Source organism: Pieris napi, chromosome 3 (assembly GCF_905475465.1).
Source record: "Pieris napi chromosome 3, ilPieNapi1.2, whole genome shotgun sequence".
In the NCBI taxonomy this organism is placed as follows: Eukaryota; Metazoa; Arthropoda; class Insecta; order Lepidoptera; family Pieridae; genus Pieris; species Pieris napi.
Genome location: NC_062236.1, coordinates 8,489,754 through 8,509,782, shown reverse-complemented (window position 1 = coordinate 8,509,782; position 20,029 = coordinate 8,489,754). Strand labels below are relative to the sequence as shown.

The 20,029-nt window shown below is 32.3% G+C and overlaps 4 protein-coding genes across 7 annotated transcripts in view; 3 read left to right on the top strand and 1 right to left on the bottom strand.

The window, feature by feature from the left end:
• Positions 1 to 161: 161 nt before the first annotated feature.
• LOC125063489 (biorientation of chromosomes in cell division protein 1-like 1) lies at positions 162 to 19,902 on the bottom strand. Of its 2 annotated transcripts, none has more exons than XM_047669962.1 (5): positions 19,785 to 19,902; positions 5,218 to 5,378; positions 2,014 to 5,027; positions 1,518 to 1,613; positions 162 to 1,383 (listed from the first exon to the last, which is right to left on the bottom strand). In XM_047669962.1, exons 1-5 carry the CDS (start codon positions 19,830 to 19,832, stop codon positions 1,211 to 1,213), a joined length of 3,492 nt encoding a protein of 1,163 aa, XP_047525918.1. In that variant the 5' UTR covers positions 19,833 to 19,902; the 3' UTR covers positions 162 to 1,210. The 2 variants fall into 2 exon arrangements, with proteins under 2 accessions (XP_047525918.1, XP_047525917.1); XM_047669961.1 differs by lacking the exon at positions 19,785 to 19,902 and adding an exon at positions 6,227 to 6,518.
• LOC125063493 lies at positions 9,173 to 14,955 on the top strand. Of its 2 annotated transcripts, none has more exons than XM_047669969.1 (3): positions 9,173 to 9,371; positions 11,171 to 11,547; positions 14,260 to 14,955. In XM_047669969.1, the coding sequence occupies exons 1-3, from the start codon at positions 9,290 to 9,292 to the stop codon at positions 14,425 to 14,427; spliced, it is 627 nt and encodes a 208-aa protein (XP_047525925.1). In that variant the 5' UTR covers positions 9,173 to 9,289; the 3' UTR covers positions 14,428 to 14,955. The 2 variants fall into 2 exon arrangements, with proteins under 2 accessions (XP_047525925.1, XP_047525924.1); XM_047669968.1 differs by having other exon boundaries at positions 9,174 to 9,371; positions 11,168 to 11,547.
• LOC125063491 (glutamyl-tRNA(Gln) amidotransferase subunit A, mitochondrial) lies at positions 9,390 to 11,006 on the top strand. Its single transcript, XM_047669966.1, has one exon. It carries the CDS (start codon positions 9,505 to 9,507, stop codon positions 10,999 to 11,001), a length of 1,497 nt encoding a protein of 498 aa, XP_047525922.1. The 5' UTR covers positions 9,390 to 9,504; the 3' UTR covers positions 11,002 to 11,006.
• LOC125063490 (aminopeptidase N-like) overlaps positions 19,072 to 20,029 on the top strand; it is a 30,413-nt gene continuing 29,455 nt past the window's right edge. For both annotated transcript variants that reach the window (XM_047669963.1, XM_047669964.1), the window contains exon 1: positions 19,072 to 19,203. The gene's annotated coding sequence lies outside the window, so the exon portion shown is untranslated. The remainder of the gene's footprint in view (positions 19,204 to 20,029) is intronic.

Sequence of the window (20,029 nt, the reverse complement as noted above, 5' to 3'; positions counted from 1 at the left end):
GAAAAGATTTATGTATTTGTATCAGTGAAACTCAATACTACTCGGCCAATTTTTAATCATTAGGATACAAACATTACCTTTGACTAATGTAAGTTTAGATATTTTCACATTTTAAAATATAAATTTCATCTTGGGACAGGCCTCTAATGACAAGAGAATGATAAAAATAACTGATCAAATTTTTATTACTATTTAGTTGTGTTAAAAATTAATTCAATCAATAAACTAGAACATGAGGCTAAATTAAGAATGATTTTATATAAGAACTTTGAAATAAAATGTATAGTTTTATATATTATATTTACACTGTTATTTCTATCATAAAAAATTAAGTCAAACTTTTAAAAAATTATACACTTTTAACTCAAAATTTGCAAATATATTATAATTACATATTCTTTCATATCACAAATCTATTTTTATTTACATACACAAACAATTTTGGAGTATTAGTCATAGTTCATCAGGAAATAAGTCATCGCTTTTTGCAGACTTAGAACTAATTTGTAATCTTCATAAGATGTCAAAGAAATCTTTAAATCACTTTAACTATACATTTTTACATAGTAATTTATTTAAAGATTTATTTGATTGCACATCCAATTAAGTTTACAATTACACATATTGGCAGTACCTTGTTTTATTTATTGTAGGTTTTAAGTGAAATCTAGCATTCTTAGCAAAGTGTAATGGTATAAAATGACTATCTTAAACCAATGTATTGTTTACAATACATATTAAAACAATACACTGTACATGTTACAGTTTCAGGATTTATAGTATTCAATCAATTCATATAAATCTATAAAAAAATGAATAGCATATATTATACATACTGAAAGTCTCAAATAGCTTTGAATCTTTTGTATGCATCAAACTTCTACCATAATAAATGTAACAAAACATTCAACTTTTTGATAATATAACTATCATATTACTTATGTAAGAATAAGAACTTACCATTATATAATTTTCTATAGTAATTTGAAATTTTCGTATGTAACTCTCATAGGTATTAGATATTACTGTCGCTGTATGATGATCAAAAAATCAGTCATAACCCACACTGAATATTTTTAAGAAACAATTTTTCAAAAAAAACTGTCATGGAAAACAATATTGGCATTTATTTGAATTTAATGGTGAAATGTATCACTTTTACACTTTTCACACATGCTATTTACCATTTAGCCTGGTATAATTATAAAGTTTAACTGACATTTCGCCTAGACAGAAAATGTAACTTGGGTTTATATAGGTCTGATGTTTCATATCGTTGCACCAGATGTCTTGGTGCCTTTACTTTTCCATTGGAAGTTTTAGTAGGAGTGTTCTGTTCGTAGTTCTCTACTGATTTGTCACTGGAAGGACTGTTTGGTAGTTCTAGAAAAATAATAATTTAATGGTCAATGCAAAACAAGAATTATGAAGTGATTCACAGTGTTTATATTTAAACAGAAAACTTTTACAGCCAAAAGAAAAAACAAAGTTTTAAGGAAAATTAAGTATGTGAATACCTGTCCTCTTAGGTCGTGGGAGGCCAACTCTTTTCGCCCGTCCTAAATATTTCGATCTGACACTGGCTAGATTATCAGTATTTGGTTCTTCTGTATCTGAAAAGATAAAGGTTTTTGTGTAAATGCTCCATCAATCATATGACGGTGGACTTTGGAGAATAGGCGCCATAGTTTTATTACATATAGATTTTTATGAATATGGTTAATAATTACATGACAGATATAATAGAAACGCTTTTTTTTTACATAACAGTGGATAAAACCTTTTTATTCTAATATAATGAACACTAAACTGGGTATAATAACGAGGTATAAAAGGTATTTAATTAAGTTTAGAGTAACATTAAAACAATATATTTTTTTTTAGTATAGACACGAACGCGTCTTTAAGCTACGTGTGTTTAAGAATACACTCGCTTCATTCCATCAATTTCATCCAAATTTAGGTATATAGAAATCTATTATAGTGGATACTTTAGATATTAAAAAAATGTACCTTGAGTGGTAGAGGTAATAAGTTCAGAAGTGCTCATTTTTCTTATTTTATGGGGTGTTAGAACTGGCCGATTGTTATTTTCTGAGGTTTCATCATCATTAATTTTCCTTTTTATATTACAATCGATAGCGTTATCAATATTCGATTCGGTAATATAATCGATTTTTGGCATTTTTGACGGTGATTCATCAATTATATCGCCTAAGATAATTTGCATGATCTCTTTTCTAGAAGTTTTATTTACCATTTCTTGTAATTTAGCATCATAATCGTTACTTAATTCAAATGAACAATCTGATTTCCCAGGACTAAATACTGGGCATTTTATATCTGAGTCACTGGATTGAGACTCAGAATCAATTGGTAATGATACTTCAGCAGTCAGATTCAAGTTTTTTACTATTGCTTTTGTTTTAGGCATTTTTAATTTGCCATTCCTATGATAACTGATGATGTCAAAGTCACCAAAAGTACTAGCAACATCTTTAATTACATTTTCTTCATATGTATCACAATTAATTAGATAAAGCTTATTGCATAAATTTGTTTTTTTAATATACAATTTAAGAAACTCAGCATATTTAGTTCTTTCAAGTTCTGAGCTATATTTCTCATGTTCAGCAAAGAAACACAATTCATCTTTTTGTATTTCATTTTTATTTATTTCTACATTTTCCTCAGATATGCATCGTTTCCTAGATTTGTTTTTGTTTGCTCTATTTTCCTTTTCACGGGGTTGCATTTCAGATACATCATCATTGGGGTCGTTTTTAACGTTTGATTGTCTATTATTTTCTGAAATAGTCAAGTCATCAGAAAGGGTTCTATTTGTTTTTTCTGATTCAGAAGACATTTCAATCTTTTGGCTTATAGTTTCTTGTTCTTCATCACTAATTTCTGTTTCATTACCTGCATTTAACTCTTCATATAATTCTGCATTTGTGTAGGTTTTTTCGTCAACATAAGTTCGTTGACTTTCACCGGGAACAGTATTTTGTATATTATATTGATTTGCTGTATTAGTGTTACATGCAAATTCTAATTCTGGTCCAGGTATACTAGAGTATACTTGACTAAGGCTTGGTCTCACATTCGCTTGAAACTCCAAAAGCAGAGCTGCTTCTTGATTCATACGTCTTTGCTCTTCTTCTAAAAATTTGCGCATTTTCATAATTTTCTTTGCTTCTTCAAAATTAGCTGCTATTTTTGGCTTTTTCAATGTAATATCAGGTACAAAAGGCAATCTTGGTGGTGAAACTACTGGTGTTTCTAAATGGGTTTCTAATCTGACAATAGGTTTGTTTTGTAATACTTCACCTTCCTTACCCACATCATATGGGGCTACTTTATCACTTGGCGTAGTTGAACCGCTCCCAGATGTGTTGTCAGATTTACTATCAGATTTTGAAGTGCTTTCCTTTGCATCTTTTTTGCTATCTGATGATTTAGAACTAGGAGGCTGATGAGAACCTTTAGATGAAGAACTGCCATCATTGGAATCTCTATCAGTTGAACGTCTATTTGGATTACCCCTACCAGATAGGCTGTAGTGATCATCTGTATCTTTTTTAGTCTTTTTATCTTTATCTTTATCACTAGATCTACTTTTACTGCTACTACTGCTCTTTCTGTCTTTATCAGCATGGTGAGAACTGGATTTTGAATCCTTAGAATGCTTATCTTTAGAAGAAGATTTATCTGAACTTTTTTGTTTGTCTTTTTGATTTGCTGATGAAGACTTTTTATCATCTGATCTGTTTGACTGTTTATGGCTGGAGCTTGAGCTTCGATGAGGTTTTGAGTCTTTATGGCTCGATTTGTGAGAGCTTCTGTGTCTAGATGAATCTTTATTTTCTTTTCTATCACCTCTATCCCTTGACCTTTCTTTTTCACTAGGTTTATGTTTACCATCATCTTTAGATTTTTTATCATGGCGACTGGTATCTCTACTGCTTGAAGGTTTCGACTCCGGCTTTTTGTCCCTTGCTGAATGTTTGTGTTCTCTAGGCCTATGTGAGCTTTTATGACTGCTTTTTTTTTCTTTTTTACTTTCTTCACAATTTTGACCGGCTTCTTCTTTAATTTCAGTATTTACTTTACTGTTGGCATCACTTTCATAATCAATTTGTAAATTATTGCTATTAGAACTGTCTTCATATGCAGGTGTTATAAAATTATTTATATTAACTTGATTTAACTGGTAAGATAAATCAGTTTCATTTTTATGATCCATTTTAGGTGCATCCAAACTATTTTCAGTAGATTTAGTGTCTAATGCAAATTTGAAAGTACTTGGCTCTTTGATTTCTTCCTTTTTACTCTCTATCAGTTGGTTTTCAAATGCTTGTTGGGCATCGCAAGAGTTTTCATTATTGTAACTTCTGATAGGAGTCAAAGGTGACATATTTCTACGTAATGATGAATCCGAACTAGAGTCGTCATCATCACTGTTAACAGTTTTAAAGAAAGTACCATTTTCTTGTTTTGGTATATCATCAGGTAATGGAATATCTGTAGCAACATCTTGTTCTTTTGGTAGTTCTATTTTGTCTATCTCAACCTTTTCAACTTTTGGAGGACTATTTTCAGGAGGAGGTATATCTTCAGGTCTTATCTCCTCTGCAGGGAGTGGAATACTTTCTTTGTTGTCACTACCATTTGAGTCATGTATTGTTAATTCACTAACACCAGATGTTTCTGCTTCTTCAATTTTCTCAGTTACTTCAGCTAACTTTTCTTCTTTTTTTTGTTCATATACTGGCTCAGATATACCATCCACTTCCATTGGATCATCTTTATCTTCATTACTTTTAACTGAACCTGGACTTACTGCTTCTAAGTCTGTGGGAAGCAAATCTGCAATTCCATTTGATGTTTCAACTGAGTTCTTCTTTCTAGTGATACCCAGATAGTCATAGACAAGGTCTTCTACTTTTGGAACAAATACCGTTGCTAACTTTGGGTTTACAACTTGATCTACTATTCTTTCCACCCCTTGTTCCAGGTAATTGCCACTGTAAAAAGAAAAAAACACACATAAATATTTATATATAAGTATTATACTCAATACTACAGAAGTTTAAAAAGCTCTAAAACATCTAAAATAAAGCATTATGAAAATCTTCGTAGCAAATTGTAGCAAATCTTTTGAATACAAAATTAAGGCTTAAAAATGAGTTTATGTTACAGAAAACAACTACACACTCTAAAATATGTTTTCTCAATTTTTCTCTTAGTTGATTCTTGTTGAGATCTGGTTTCCAAACTTGTCGGGCAAGGAATGATGACACAGAGTTCTCTACACGCTGCCGAAGATTCTGATATGCTGGTCTTGTATCTACATCTGCTATACAGTCTTTTCTAAACTGTAAATAAATATATTTTTAATTAAAGGTGGCCAAGGCCATGATGAAATTAAGAAAAAAATATAATATTTTACTAAGTAATTACATATATATAAAATTATAAAGATGATGACAGTAACACAATTGATCAAATATTAAATAGCACGCAAAAAATATACAGTTCAAACAGTTTTATAAGATTCACAGCCAACCTTCAAATCCTTTTTTGGACTACCAATTAGTATTAGTGAAAATCTAATATACACACAGATTAATTGATTAATTGTCAATCCACAATAGATGTCTTCATCGTACATATTAATAAATAATAAGTTATACTAACCTATGATCATATTAATAAAGATGATAATGTTATTAAGCTGAGTTGTAATATAAAATAATAGAATAGTATGCTCACTGTTTAGACAACAAAGTATCATTAGATAATGTTCACTTCGACAAAGATAATGTTTTTTTTATCATATAAATAGTTATTAATAAAGAAGAAAGAAAATTGAAGTTAGTAATTATTAAGCGTCTGAATGTAAGTAAAACTAAACGCATTGTATTAGCTATATTCAATTCTACATGTTTAGTTTAGTTTTCCTAAATAGTTACATCACTAAAACTATTAATATAGAATCATATAGTAAAGTTCAATGCCATACTAAATAATGTGCACATAGCTAATAATAAAGAAGTAATATGTAATTCTTTACTACAAAATTTTATATTTTAGACACTGCTGTCAAATAGATTCTTATATTCATATGGTCATTAAGTGTGATATTCAAGATAGAAGATTCTTTTAAATAGATGAACTGAATACAGTTATCACATAACATAGTTTAGTGAAAAAAATATTCTACCTGATCGAAAATTCCTTTTGATTTCAACTCGTAAACCAATTGATCAACTAAACGAGGATCACCAGGCATGTACTGTAAATGAGCCATTATCACTTTAACAAATAAATATTCATTAACTAATAAGGCACGAATTGTAAAGGTATTATTTGCATATTTTATGTTTCGATAGTGTTTACTAGATAAAGTTAATATAATACTATCTTTTACACAAAAAAAATCAAAGGACCAAAACTTAAACTTTATGTGAAGACAAATTCCTTACTCGGTGTTGCCAACTATGAACTAGCCGGACTAGCCCATATAAAATTTGATTAGCTGCAGACTGCTGTAAAATTTAGGGATTTTTTTTTTAGTTATAGGCCTCTTGGATAACGTTAGTGGCGCGGCGTTGTGGCAGATTCATCATTGATTCATTCAGACAACACGCGGGCGTCTGAGTGCGATCAGCTGTATCGTTTACGTGTTTTTTAACAATCAGTTAAAAACGTTAAAAATGCTCTCAAAAACGAAAAAAAAATGGGTGGTACGAGAACATTCCCAATCTCAGTGGATCGTGGATTAAGTTTTTATTCGTTTCCTAGACGGAATTGGGAAATAAAAAAAAGAAACGAGTAGATAAAAGCTGTCAGAAGAATGTAAGTAAATATTTAAGGTCGATTCACACATATCAGTGAGCCCACAGTTCCGGCACAGTACCGCATCAGTGATAATTATTCTTTCAAACATTCTCTATGGATGTATTCACACTTGTCAGTGTCAGTGTCGTCTCATTCTCATGCATTTTAAAATATGTATTCAAAATACTTTCTTTCGTCTTTAATTAATTCTTTGTATAATGTCACGAATTCTCCTTCTGATTCTCTTAACTTCCATGCTTCATGTACCCATTTTCTTTTTTTTTCCTCGATTCTCTTCTTCTTCTTCGTCTAAAGCAATGGCTATCACAGCTAATTCTGTGTTATTGAAGAGTGCCATCAAAACAATCGACGTCAACGCTAGTCTGAAGGGAACGTCGTGCACGAAGACCCGCAGAGATCTGTACTGATATGTGTGAATTGAAGCACTGACGCACCACTGTAGCACGGATACGGAACTGTAACGGTACTGTGCCGGAACTGTGGGTTCACTGATATGTGTGAATCGACCTTTATTATGACGAGTTGATACCGGGAACGTATCGAAAATATACAAACTCCAAATTTTCTGTTGGTATGCTATACGTTTTATTGACGTGATAACGTCTTTAAAATCGTTTTAGTCGGGTGACATGTTCAGAAACTTGTGTCACACCAAAACCTCACGAGCGCGATCGCAGGTATAACGAGAGAGAGACGGACCGATCTCCCGTCTCATCTCGAGCGCTGCCAGTCATTCCGTGAATGTATGAAGAAAAATGTATATCATAGTCGAATAAGTAAACTTGTCCTTTTACACCCGAAATTTATCATCAAAAGTGTGAATAAAACGATAGATGTAATTTAAAATTTGAAAAAATTGTTATCTTCATTAATTCCTTACTTCCCAAAAACTTATATCACCAATAAGACGTTATCACGTAAACATCTCGATCGTAAACCTACTTTACAAACAACCAATATTTTTTTTTTTTTAGAACATTAGATCACAAGCCGTGGCAGCCGAGTAATGGGCTTATTACACTACACGGTATTCAGACAGTCTTAGTAAGACTGTCTTAAAATCTAACTAGTCAAGCTCGCTATTACACTGGACTGAATACCGCAAGCTAACTCATTTTACTCATTTGCAAAGCGTACGTAGTCGGTGAGGGTTGTCTCGCGATGGGAAAACTTTCAAAGCACCAGAAAATCGCCATAGCTCTTGCCGCGTCTATTAATTTAAATACAAAAAAAGGGTGCGTGTACTTATGTACACGCGTAAGAAGTTATACTTCTTTGGCATTATTAAAAATAGTTTTTGATTGCATACAAATAATTAATTACAATTAAATAATCAAAGACTGGAAAAGGAGTCATTATAGTCAATAAAGTTCAGTTTACATTTGAAAAATTAAATAAATAAATATTTATTATTATTCTCTTACATTAAGTCTAACATAAATTCTATTCTACGGACCATTTTTTGTTATTTATTTTATTTTCGATATATCTGTCAAATTTGCAGAACTTTTGGAACGTTTTCCTTCAGTTTAATAAAGAAAAACATTAATTTTTAATAACAAAAAATGTTCCGTACACTTAGGTTGGTTGCAAATTTTATACGTGATATGAAATATTATATCGAAAACTTCCCCAAGTTTGCAGAACTTTTGGAATTTTTTTCACGACCAAAACTTATTTTTAACAATGTTCCGGACCGCAGAGCAGGTTGCAAAATGTTATAGTTTGTTTTAATACCACTCCCGACCTTACATCAAAATTTGAAAACTTTTGGAATTATAATGAATTAATTGTCTTGAATGACTGGACTAAACATCATGGATTTCAAAGACGATGATCTTACAAATATAAAAATATAAAAATTACATACTATGAATTTAAAAGAGTATTTCATGGTTGGTGTATTTAGGTACTTACGTCGAAGTGTCTCGACTCTCGACGTCCGATGATGAAACTCAGCTGTAGGTATTAAATCGAACAACTAGCTATGGTTAGGTTGTAAAAAAAACCGTTTGGTAACCGTAACGTTATAAATAAACTTTTTCAAAGGAGAATACAAACAATACATGTAAAAAATACGTGTTTTGAAGAAAACATACTAGAATTAAATTAATAATGTTTCTTTATCATATCATGGTTACTACGTCCTACTATTAGTTCTTACACCTGGAATTCTTCTGCCAGTACTCATTACACTATTATCGATATTAGACTACCATAAAATTGCAGCAATTCCATTCTTGGTTCTGCGGAAGGCACTTTACAGTGTTTACCAATGTCTCTCATTAATCTGGTGTACATCTGTGCACTTTACGTCTTTTCCTGTGCCCGGTTGTAGCCTCTGATTCAAATTAAAGTAACGGTTGCAGATGTGGTGTATTAATTACTTTTAGAAACAACAACTCGTAAGATAAAAAACAAGGATATGGACAAAAATATCTGTAACGATTTGAAGGGAATTATTGAAACTGTTGTACGACAGCACAAAAATGAAGAAATTGCTAATGGTAAATATAGTTTGAAGTTTTGACTTGACAGTTCCTTTATTATTGTGTTTTTGTAAAGCGCCTTGATAATTTTTTGTAACCTTATAATTAATTAATTTACTATTAAATTATAAATAATTATTAAATAGATACTATGAATAAGCTATCGTCGTATAGTATAAGAGATATACATAAAGCGTATCGTGACAAGTCTTTGAATCCTTGTGGTATAATTGATCAATGTTTAGATAGAGCTAAGAAAACGAAGAAATTAAATGCCTTTATAACTTTAACACCTCAAGTAGCTCAAGAACAAAGTTTAAGATGTCAAAAACGACTCCAATCAAGAAATAAATTAAATCTATTAGAAGGAATTTCTGTTTGTTTAAAGGATAATTTTTGTACGAAAGATATTCGGACAACTTGTGCTTCAAACATGTTAAAAAACTTTATACCAACATATAATGCTACTATTTATTCTAAACTAATGATGGCGGGTGCATGTCTGATTGGAAAAACTAATTTGGATGAATTTGCAATGGGCTCTGGGACTGTTGATTCTATTTATGGGCCAACACGTAATCCATGGTGCTATAATGACAATTGGAGGATCCCCGGTGGCAGTTCTGGAGGTAGTGCAGTGGCTGTCAGTTCTGGGTCTTGTGTTGTGGCTATTGGATCAGACACAGGAGGATCTACAAGAAACCCGGCTGCATTATGTGGAATAGTTGGTTTAAAACCTACTTATGGTCTTGTGTCTAGATATGGACTTATTCCATTAGTTAACTCATTGGATGTACCTGGAGTCTTGGCTAAAAATGTTGATGACGCAGCTATAACATTAAATTGTATAGCAGGGCCAGATGATTTGGACTCAACAACTATAAAGTCTGCATTTAAACCTGTATCAATAAAAGATGATTTTGATTTATGTAATTTAAATATAGGTATACCAAAAGAATACCATTGTAAAGATATGAGCATTGAAGTCATTGAGTGTTGGCAGTATGTTACAGATTTGTTGGAAAAATTATGTAAAATTTCATGTGTGTCTTTGCCACACACATCTGTTTCAATAGCTGTATACTCTATACTTAATCAGTGTGAAGTTGCAAGCAATATGTCTCGTTATGATGGTTTACAATATGGACTAAGAACCAAAACAAATTATTCTACAGAAGAGTTGTATGCTACAACAAGATCACAAGGTTTTAACAATGTGGTTAGGTCAAGAATATTTGCAGGAAATTACTTTTTATTGAGACAGAATTATGAAAAATACTTCCTTAAGGCTCAAAAATTACGCAGACTAATTTCAGATGACTTTAAAAATGTTTTTAATGGTGACAATAAAGTAGATTTGTTGTTGACACCAACTACATTGTCTGAAGCTCCTCTGTATAATGATTTTACTGCCAAAAACAACAGAGATCAGTGTGCTCTTCAAGACTATTGTACTCAACCAGCAAATATGGCTGGAATACCAGCTATTTCTATACCAGTTAAACTGTCTAAAAATAAAATGCCTCTCTCCTTACAATTAATGGGACCCGCATTGTCAGAAGATTTATTGCTAAATGTAGCAAAAAAAATAGAGACTTTAGTAAATTTTCCTGTATTAGATTTTAATCAAATTATAAATAAACATTGAAATTCTCTGTTTTATTATACTTAAAATTATCTATTTCAGTTTTTTAAGAAATGGCCAGTTTTAAATCTCAGATTTTTGTGATACACATGTTTGGATATGATTTTACAAATTAGTATAACCATCTTAAGTAATCTAGTATCCAGATTCAAATTTTGTGTTTTTCCAGCAGAACTCACTGCTGATATTTTGTCTAAACTAAATATTAGCATCAATAAACTGCCCCCAAAGTCATTGAAGATCCTCCAAGACTGTGTAAAATACAGAGATTTAAGTTTAGACCCAATGTCAATTTCTTTATTGGAAACAAAGGTAATTGCTGAAAAATTCCAAGATGAATATGAAATTTTAAAGTTAAATCAAATGAATGCAAGGCTACAAATGAAAATAGACCGAAATAACAAGTTTATTGAAGGTTTAAAGAAAGAATTACTATCTTCAAAGCAGTCACTGATGCAGCAAAACCCAAACCCTGAGAATATCCATGAGAGTATTCGACAGGTGAAGCAGAAATTAGTGGTTTATGAACAAAGCTGTGAAAAGGCTAAGGTAATGATCAATTAATGAATATAATTAGACCACAAGCCCATGAACAAAAAATACCTGTGAAATGACCCAACCTGAATTACGCTTAGAAGGCTGTTAGTATATCTGAAAATAGCTCTGAGCACTATGCCGTCATTTCTGAGCGGTACATGTGAGTACGTGAGTGAATGGACTTTCTCAGGTACAATGGGGGAATTTCGACTAATTATTAATGTACGGCTTTGTTATAAGTGTATAGATGATTAAAAATAAATGTCGAAAAACCTAGTGCCGTACAAAAGTGATGGTGCCGGAAGTCGGTGCAAATTTTTAATTCGACGACAGTTGCAGAAGCAATATAGGTCATTTATTACTGTACGGCATTTGTGTGATTCCTTTTGGATACATATACAGATACTTTACCCGTAAACGCCGTACATATTTCCAGCGGAGCGGTCGAAAGCCAAGGGTCGGAACCCTACCCCTACACCCATATACCCTAAGGTCATTGTAAAATGTACGGCAACATGTTCAAAATATTATTTAACACGGACAATAATGTTTTATAATTATGCCGTCCAAATATTATAGTTAATATTTGTGTAATTAAATATTTATCGAAATTTCAGGATTTACCAAGTTCTTACTGCTGTAAGATCAGAGAATAATGTACGGCAACTTGTTTTTTTACATAATGTTACTTAATATTACCGTTGTACATTATAGCCGTTCATTATAAATGGTAACAAATAAAAATATTATGATAAAAAATATATGAAATTTCCGAAATTTAGATGACTTTTCAAATGCTACTAGAGTAATATGGGGAGTAATATTTTCAAAGATTATTGTTATTTTATATGTAACAAATATAAAAAAACAAAAAAAACCAGATGCCGTACATTTTACTCCAGATTATTCTTTACAGCTGATAAAAACTTCGACGACGTTTGAGGTGTCCCTTATGGTCATTAATAACTGTACATATCTGAGTATACTACCATAAGGCTTTAAAGTATATTTACAGCCTTATCGTACCAGCAGAGAGAGGTAAAGGAAAAATATTTTTAACAAAAATAAAAATATAATACAGGGCGTCCCAAAGTTATGAGACATGAAGGGAAAGTACCTTAAATATCGCAGATAGGGTATTTCACTAAAAGAAGACTTTATGTTATTTTTAAAAGTTTGTAAATCTGCATTCAAAGATTTTTTAAAAACTACTTGCCTCGTCTGGAAATCGAACCGGCTTAAATTAAAAAAAAAACACCCCTACTTTTATGATGCCAATCAAAAGAATGGACAAAACCTAATAACTTTTCTAAAGGAACAGACTCGTAGGGGATTTTTTTAGGCCGAATGCGATAGATAATGTTTTTAATTTGATTAAAAAGATATATTCACGCTATTCCTTTCTTTTAATATACTATGTTACTTAAGAAGAGTTATTAGTTTTTGGCCATTCTTTCGATTGGCATCATAAAAGTAGGGGTGTTTTTTTTTACATTTAAGTCGGTTCGATTCCCAGACGAAGCAAGTAATTTTTAAAAAATCTTTGAATGCAGAATTAATAACTTTTAAAAATAACATAAAGTCTTCTTTTAGTAAAATACCCTATCTACGATATTTAAGGTACTTTCCCTTCATTTCCCATAACTTTGGGACGCCCTGTATTGGTAGGCGGTGGTAGCGGACTATCGAAAGTGTACGGCATTTATCTTTTATTGAAGATTGTCTAAAGTATTAATAACCTGTGTTATTGCCGTACAGATAAAAGTCACCGGAAAATGACTCTTTTCTGAGGAAAGTAATTTACCCCATACACCTATGTGTTCCACAAAAAATGTACGGCATGCTGGAAAATGTTATCTATTTGTGAAGTACTTTCAAGATCATTTAATTTTATGTTGTTTCACATCATCATCATCTATATGCTAATCAGACATATGTTGCGACCCTTGGCTTTCGACCGCTCCGCTGGGAATATGTACGGCGTTTACGGGTAAAGTATCTGTATATGTGTCCAAAAGGAATCACACAAATGCCGTACAGTAATAAATGACCTATATTGCTTCTGCAACTGTCGTCGAATTAAAAATTTGCACCGACTTCCGGCACCATCACTTTTGTACGGCACTAGGTTTTTCAACATTTATTTTTAATCATCTATACACTTATAACAAAGCCGTACATTAATAATTAGTCGAAATTCCCCCATTGTACCTGAGAAAGTCCATTCACTCACGTACTCACATGTACCGCTCAGAAATGACGGCATAGTGCTCAGAGCTATTTTCAGATATAGTAACAGCCTTCTAAGCGTAATTCAGGATGGGTCATTTCACAGGTATTTTCTGTTCATGGGCTTGTGGTCTAAATCCATTAAAGCATATATTTCCACCACACTAATATTTAAAAATATAGCTCCAAAAATATAGCTCCAAAAATATAGCTCCAAAAATATAGCTCCAAAAATAAAGAGTTTGTCCTGATGTTGCTTAAAGTTAGCTACTCACAACTTAGACAATATTGAGTTTGGAATGGACGAAGAGTAGACAGAGTGGCAGTCAGATTTAATAAAAAATTAAAATCTATTAATGACTAATTAGATTACTAGATTAGATTAAATGTTTTAGTTTGGAAATGCTTGAGAACATTTAAAAATAATAAAATATAATAGATCAGTTTAAAAAATTTGTTGTTTGTTATAATGTAAATTTGCAATTATTTTTTCAGATAAACTTCTCAAATCTCAACGTTAATGAAGTCATCTTGCCGAAATCCTTGATGTCATTGGTGACGTCACTGGCCGCTTTACGTGAAGAGGCAGTTAAACTAAAACGCGACGCTGATGATGTACTCTTTATAAAACAAGCGGTTTCCAATATGAAAATGATTCGCTGACAATTGTTTATGATTTGTTTATATGAATATATCCGACATATTTTGACATGCCACAAAAAAGAATCAAATCAATAATCAAAACAATACAAACGTAGATAGCAAGTTCCAATATGTAAAAAACAATGTCTTGATAGTTCCTACAGCTCGAATTCAGCTGAACATGCATGACGTCAATTTAAAATATCATAATCCTTGTATTAGCTTCTGATGTTTTTTGAATGTAGTGAGGAACGTGTCGGTAATTGTATTGCCATAATTATAGGGGCTACGGAACTCCACGAGTCGGTGAAGTCGATCTCTAGTATACACTACACTAAATTGGCCTATAAGTAGCTTTACATCCGTACTAATATTATGAAATATGTGTATTTTTGTATGTTTGTAACAAATAAAGTCAAAATAATATGATGAAATATTTAAGAAATGTCCTGCAAAGCCGGGTCGGGCCGGCCGCCAGTGAGTCACAATAAGGCAGTTCTATTTAAGTGTAAAAGCTATTCATTGTGTTGAATAAAATAAAAAAAACTATTTTCTTTGTTTTATTTTATAGATTGTAACATGAGATAGAAAAGTACAAGTGCATGATAGCTTTTATGGTGGGTTTTCTGCTCCCTACGAGATTTGTGTAAGTAATTATCATGGAATAAAGGACTCTGTATTGTTTTCTTTTGTAAGACAGTAGAAGTGAATGTATAAAAATAATTTTCTAAACCTGACATGCAACATTCTAGAGGGCTATTCGTGCAATCTATAATTTAAAATATAGGGAATCTGAAAGATAAATTCAAGGAAATTAATATACTTACCTTTCTCTCGCAATATATTTACGAAAATATTATGTATGTATACAAAAATAGTGATAAGTTTACTAGAATAGAACATACGCACAATGTTAATACTCGGAACAAACGCAGGCTGCAATATCCCCGTACTAGACTATCTAAAGTTAGTAATTATTTTTGGGAAAAGGGATACTATTCTTTAATAAAATCCCAAAGGCTCTTTTATCTCTGCCTTTTAATAAATTTAAGAAATGTATTAAAGAAAAGCTGTGTAAAAAGGCTTACTATAAAGTTAACGGTTTTCTAGTTGATAAAAGGGCCTGCGACTAGTGCTAGACAGGTAACTTCTGTAACAACAAAACAAATATCGCTAATTAACCTTCATTAATTAGCGATATTTGTTTTAAAATAAGTGTTATTTGATGATTTGCTATTTTAATAGAGTACCGAGAGTTTTTTACGCCTGCTTTTTCTCTCGGCCTACACCCTCTGTCTTCTTTGCCGATGAGTATGCCTACAGATTCAAATTTAATGACGTGGAATAATAAACATATTTTTTATTCTAGTGTTTTTAAAATATGAACAAAAACCTACACATTATCTAATATCTCGACAATGTAATCCATTAAATTTATTCAATAGTTCTTTTAATCTTTATCAAAGCTAAAGCCGTAATAGCGTTCGCGTTAGCGTAATAGAATTCGTAAGGCGTTCATTATTTACAAGCTAAGATTTTTGTTTCGGGCTTCGGCACTATTTTGCTTGACTGCAGCGCCATCTACTGGTTATTATTTTGGATTAAACAGAAGGCAAACGAGCAGGTGGGTTACTCAAATTGGACTGCTTATCGCCGCCCATGGACACCAGGAGGTTTGCAAATGCTTTGCCGGCCTTTAAGATGTGGTACACTCTTCTCTTGAAGGCCATTAAGTCGTCACTGTTCGGGTATACCTAGAATAGCAAGGGTTCCATAAAGTGGAGGTCCGCGGCAAGAAGTTCTGTGGAATTTTGTATTCAGTAATAACGTCCGAAAGAGTCCTTCGGAACTCTCTCCATACCTAATATATGCGATAGAAGATACAGAGAGAACCTATATCTCTATGCATCGCCAAAGGATTAAGCCGATCAGAAAGATAAAAATCGTCGACGATTTGTTGGATGGGATCAAAAGATTGGGAGATTTGCGTTTAATAGAGTTGTAAGCGATGGCCCAGAGTAAAGTACCTACTGTCGCACCCTGCCGAGTACACCCAGTTTCTGCACACCAGATGACTGGGGAACTGAACGATATGTCAACACCGAGTATTCCGATACTAGCTGAGGCTTTTAGAGGAGTATATGCGAATAGTGGTGTTACGACAGAGGGATTCTTAGTGGTGAACCCGCAAACTTTATTAGTACTATTTAATTAGCTTTAAATTTGACTAAATAACGAATGGGGCGACCCCAGTCCGAGACCCCACCGATTTCAGACACAAATTTGTCCGGACACTGCTCTGCACCCGAGAAATATTTGCATGGCCAGTGTAAAAAGCGTTCCCAATGCAGTGGTTTTTGGTCAGAACATTCACCGTCGACACCAACCTTGACGTTACTATTAGCCAAAAATCTGGATATCCACTCGCACAATTTCACAGATAATCATAAGCTGGAAGTTTCGCAAGAAGTTCCTTGTGCCTTACCCGATCAAAGGCTTTCGCTATTTACAAACTGATTGCGAGCACCTCCCCTTCTGACTCTATCGTCGCAGCCCATCTATGAGTAACATACTTAAAGATCACCTGCTGAACGGTCACAGCGAAAACTATACTGACGGTCACTGATCGGCTGGCGCTTGTTCTATTAAAAACAGACCGAAGGCTGTTGAAAAATGTACTCCATTTATCTAAAGAACAATGAAGTGATGGGAATGGGGTGAAAGTTGGACCGATTGGAGCGGGTTTTTTGGTGTATTGAGGCAGTATTCCCGGCTTTGGAGGAGCACAATCATCTAGTTTGGATTTTGAAGTGAGGGCTTGCTATAAATTCCGTAGGACAGCTGTTGCAAGAGACCAGAAGATCTTACATTTTATTAAGTATAAAAAAATCGGTCCAGCTAGATAGACGGAACAATTTTTTTAATACCAGATTGGGGGGAAACTGCATGGTTAAATAATAAAGTTTTATGAAAGAAATGTGTTCAATTATTTTATAATAATAATCCAAATCGATCTACGGACTATAAAAGAAAATACAAAAGATTACACATCGAATTGACAAGTTCTTCTTTAGCTTTTTTTTGTCAGTATTCAATATTTTATCCAAGTTTAGATATTATTGGTTCACGCTGTTTTAGTGGATAAATGTTAAGACTGATTTCAAATTAAAAAAATAAACAATAAACTGACGAGATTTAATTTATGTTGTTCATTTAATTACTTCAATAGTAGTGTTGTTTGTCGGCTCCGATACTACTATTTAACACCGCTGAAGTTGTAAATATGAAGAAAAACAGCTAGCAAGCAAGTTGATAATCTAGTATTTATTGTACAGTTATTGACATGGTGATGTCGGTGAGTGACCTCTAGTGTCTCGAGAAACGGTAAAATATCACCACTTTGCATAGAAATAATAGTATTTATGTAATATACAGCAATAACATACTTTTAGTTCAAATACAAGAACATGTGATGGTATCGATTGCATCCAATTGTATGATAAAAATAAACACACTTGTCTTTTATACTAATTCAGAACTAAATAAAAATACTATTTAAAAGAAGCAGTGGCGCTACAACGCCTCTGTATCTGTTGATAATTTTTTTCATAAGTCTGGTGATTTTTGGGTCTAAAGTTTGCCGGGTTCCTTGCGATGTTATCGAGCGAGTGTTAGATTTGTATAATTAAATCGTAAATGTACTCACAATTTGTCGTTTATATTTCTAGTTGCAATTACCCTCATACACAGTTAATTGTTATTAATTTATGTATACTTGCATATTTTTGCACAATTAGGTCAATATCGCTAGTAAAACGGAAGATTTATATTTTTCATGTCTATGTACTTGCGTTCAGGGTTTTACAGGAAAATATCCGAAGCCTTAAGCAAATAGTTTAAATACAGGATGTTAGGATATAAATCTGATCTTTTCATGAAAATTACGTAGCCCTCCTACTATGACTAAATTTTTCTATTGAAACATTTTGTCTCAGGAATTCTATTTAAACCAATACTCAAAAGCAGTGTGTGTACTTTCCTATATGTATAAGTATTTTCCGATAAACAAATACGTTGCATATTTTTAATGGAATTATTACATATATTACATTATTGTAATATATTAATATATTACATATATTACAATATTATATAGCTTTTTGTACAATAACTGTTAACTGCCGCCGCTTACGGTTGCACTAATCCAAGATTAAAACATTATTAAAAATTATAATTAATATTATTAACATAACATTTATCGTCATCACACTGAAATAAAATTAAGTTGCTTAGTTCAGCTTTTTGTCTAGGTCATCGATATTTTGCTGAAGTTGATCATGCAGCGATTATTATGATATCTTAAGAATCGCTGTTATAGCAACTTCTTACAAATATTTTAATTATGAAGCAAACAGATTATCCAATTAGTACAACGAAAGTGTTTGTTTTGGATAAAAATATTTGACTCCTAACCAATACAATCATCGTACTTAGGGCTATCTAATAAATGACTATCGAATTAGGCTGCGAATAAAGAATAACTTAAGTTATAACGGACCCAATGTCTTCCGAAACACAAACACATGTACTTAAGTGTATCCTTTGAACGTGATGTCATCTAAAAATATTTTTTTCTAAAACGGTTAAAGAACAAAACCAGATCTGAATTGAGGCTCAAGCTTCAAAAAAGAACCCTGTATAATCAATTGATTTTGTAATCATTGGTTAAAAATAAATTGTCCAATAACGTAATCTATCTTTAGTCTGTTGCTGGACGTTGGAGGTACCACACGGACGGTGAGTGAATTTTTTATTTAAAATCTCGTACATTTAATAATTATTACAATATATTTAAGAACTTGTTGTGTAATGCTTCATTAAATTCAGTTGTAACTTTCTCTTTGTGCCGGATATTATACGAAAGTTTCTGATATAAATGGCCATAATATCTCACTTTTTAATCATGTTAGTCTTACGATGGAACATAGACTTCGACTAAGTTATAGTTTACGCCTCATTTATGGAAAATTAAATGAAAAGGTATAGATTTTGGGTGTTGATAACTCACGGAAGACGTTTTAACTTAAAGTTTAAGAAGGTGCTTTGCTACCCTCTTGTCATTTTAGAATAAAAACGATGTATTGTATATATATATTACGGTAAAATATGGAATATATATATTATATATTTATATATATATATATTCCACGATTTTGCAATGCAATGTTACAGTCTTCAGTTACCAATCACTTATAATATCATTTGCGCCCGAAATATTTTTAATCCGATATAGAAATAAAATGTATAATACAGATATCATTGTACATTAGGTGAACTAATATATAGTACAAAATAAGCATTCTAACGTATGTACATACTACGGTCATGGTGACAGGGTCAGATGCCAGAGTGCCCGGGAACCTCATTTGCTCACTTAGTATCTCGTGTTCAGCAATTCGAAGTTAACTAAAGCAATACTGACAAATACACCAAAAAGCCCGGCTATTTTTATAAGAGTTAAAGTATTATAAAGTTTTGAATAGCACTCAAATGTAGCTTATGGTCTATGAAGTAGTCTCATAGTAGGTCTACAAAGTAACATTTATGCAGAGATGCGTAAATA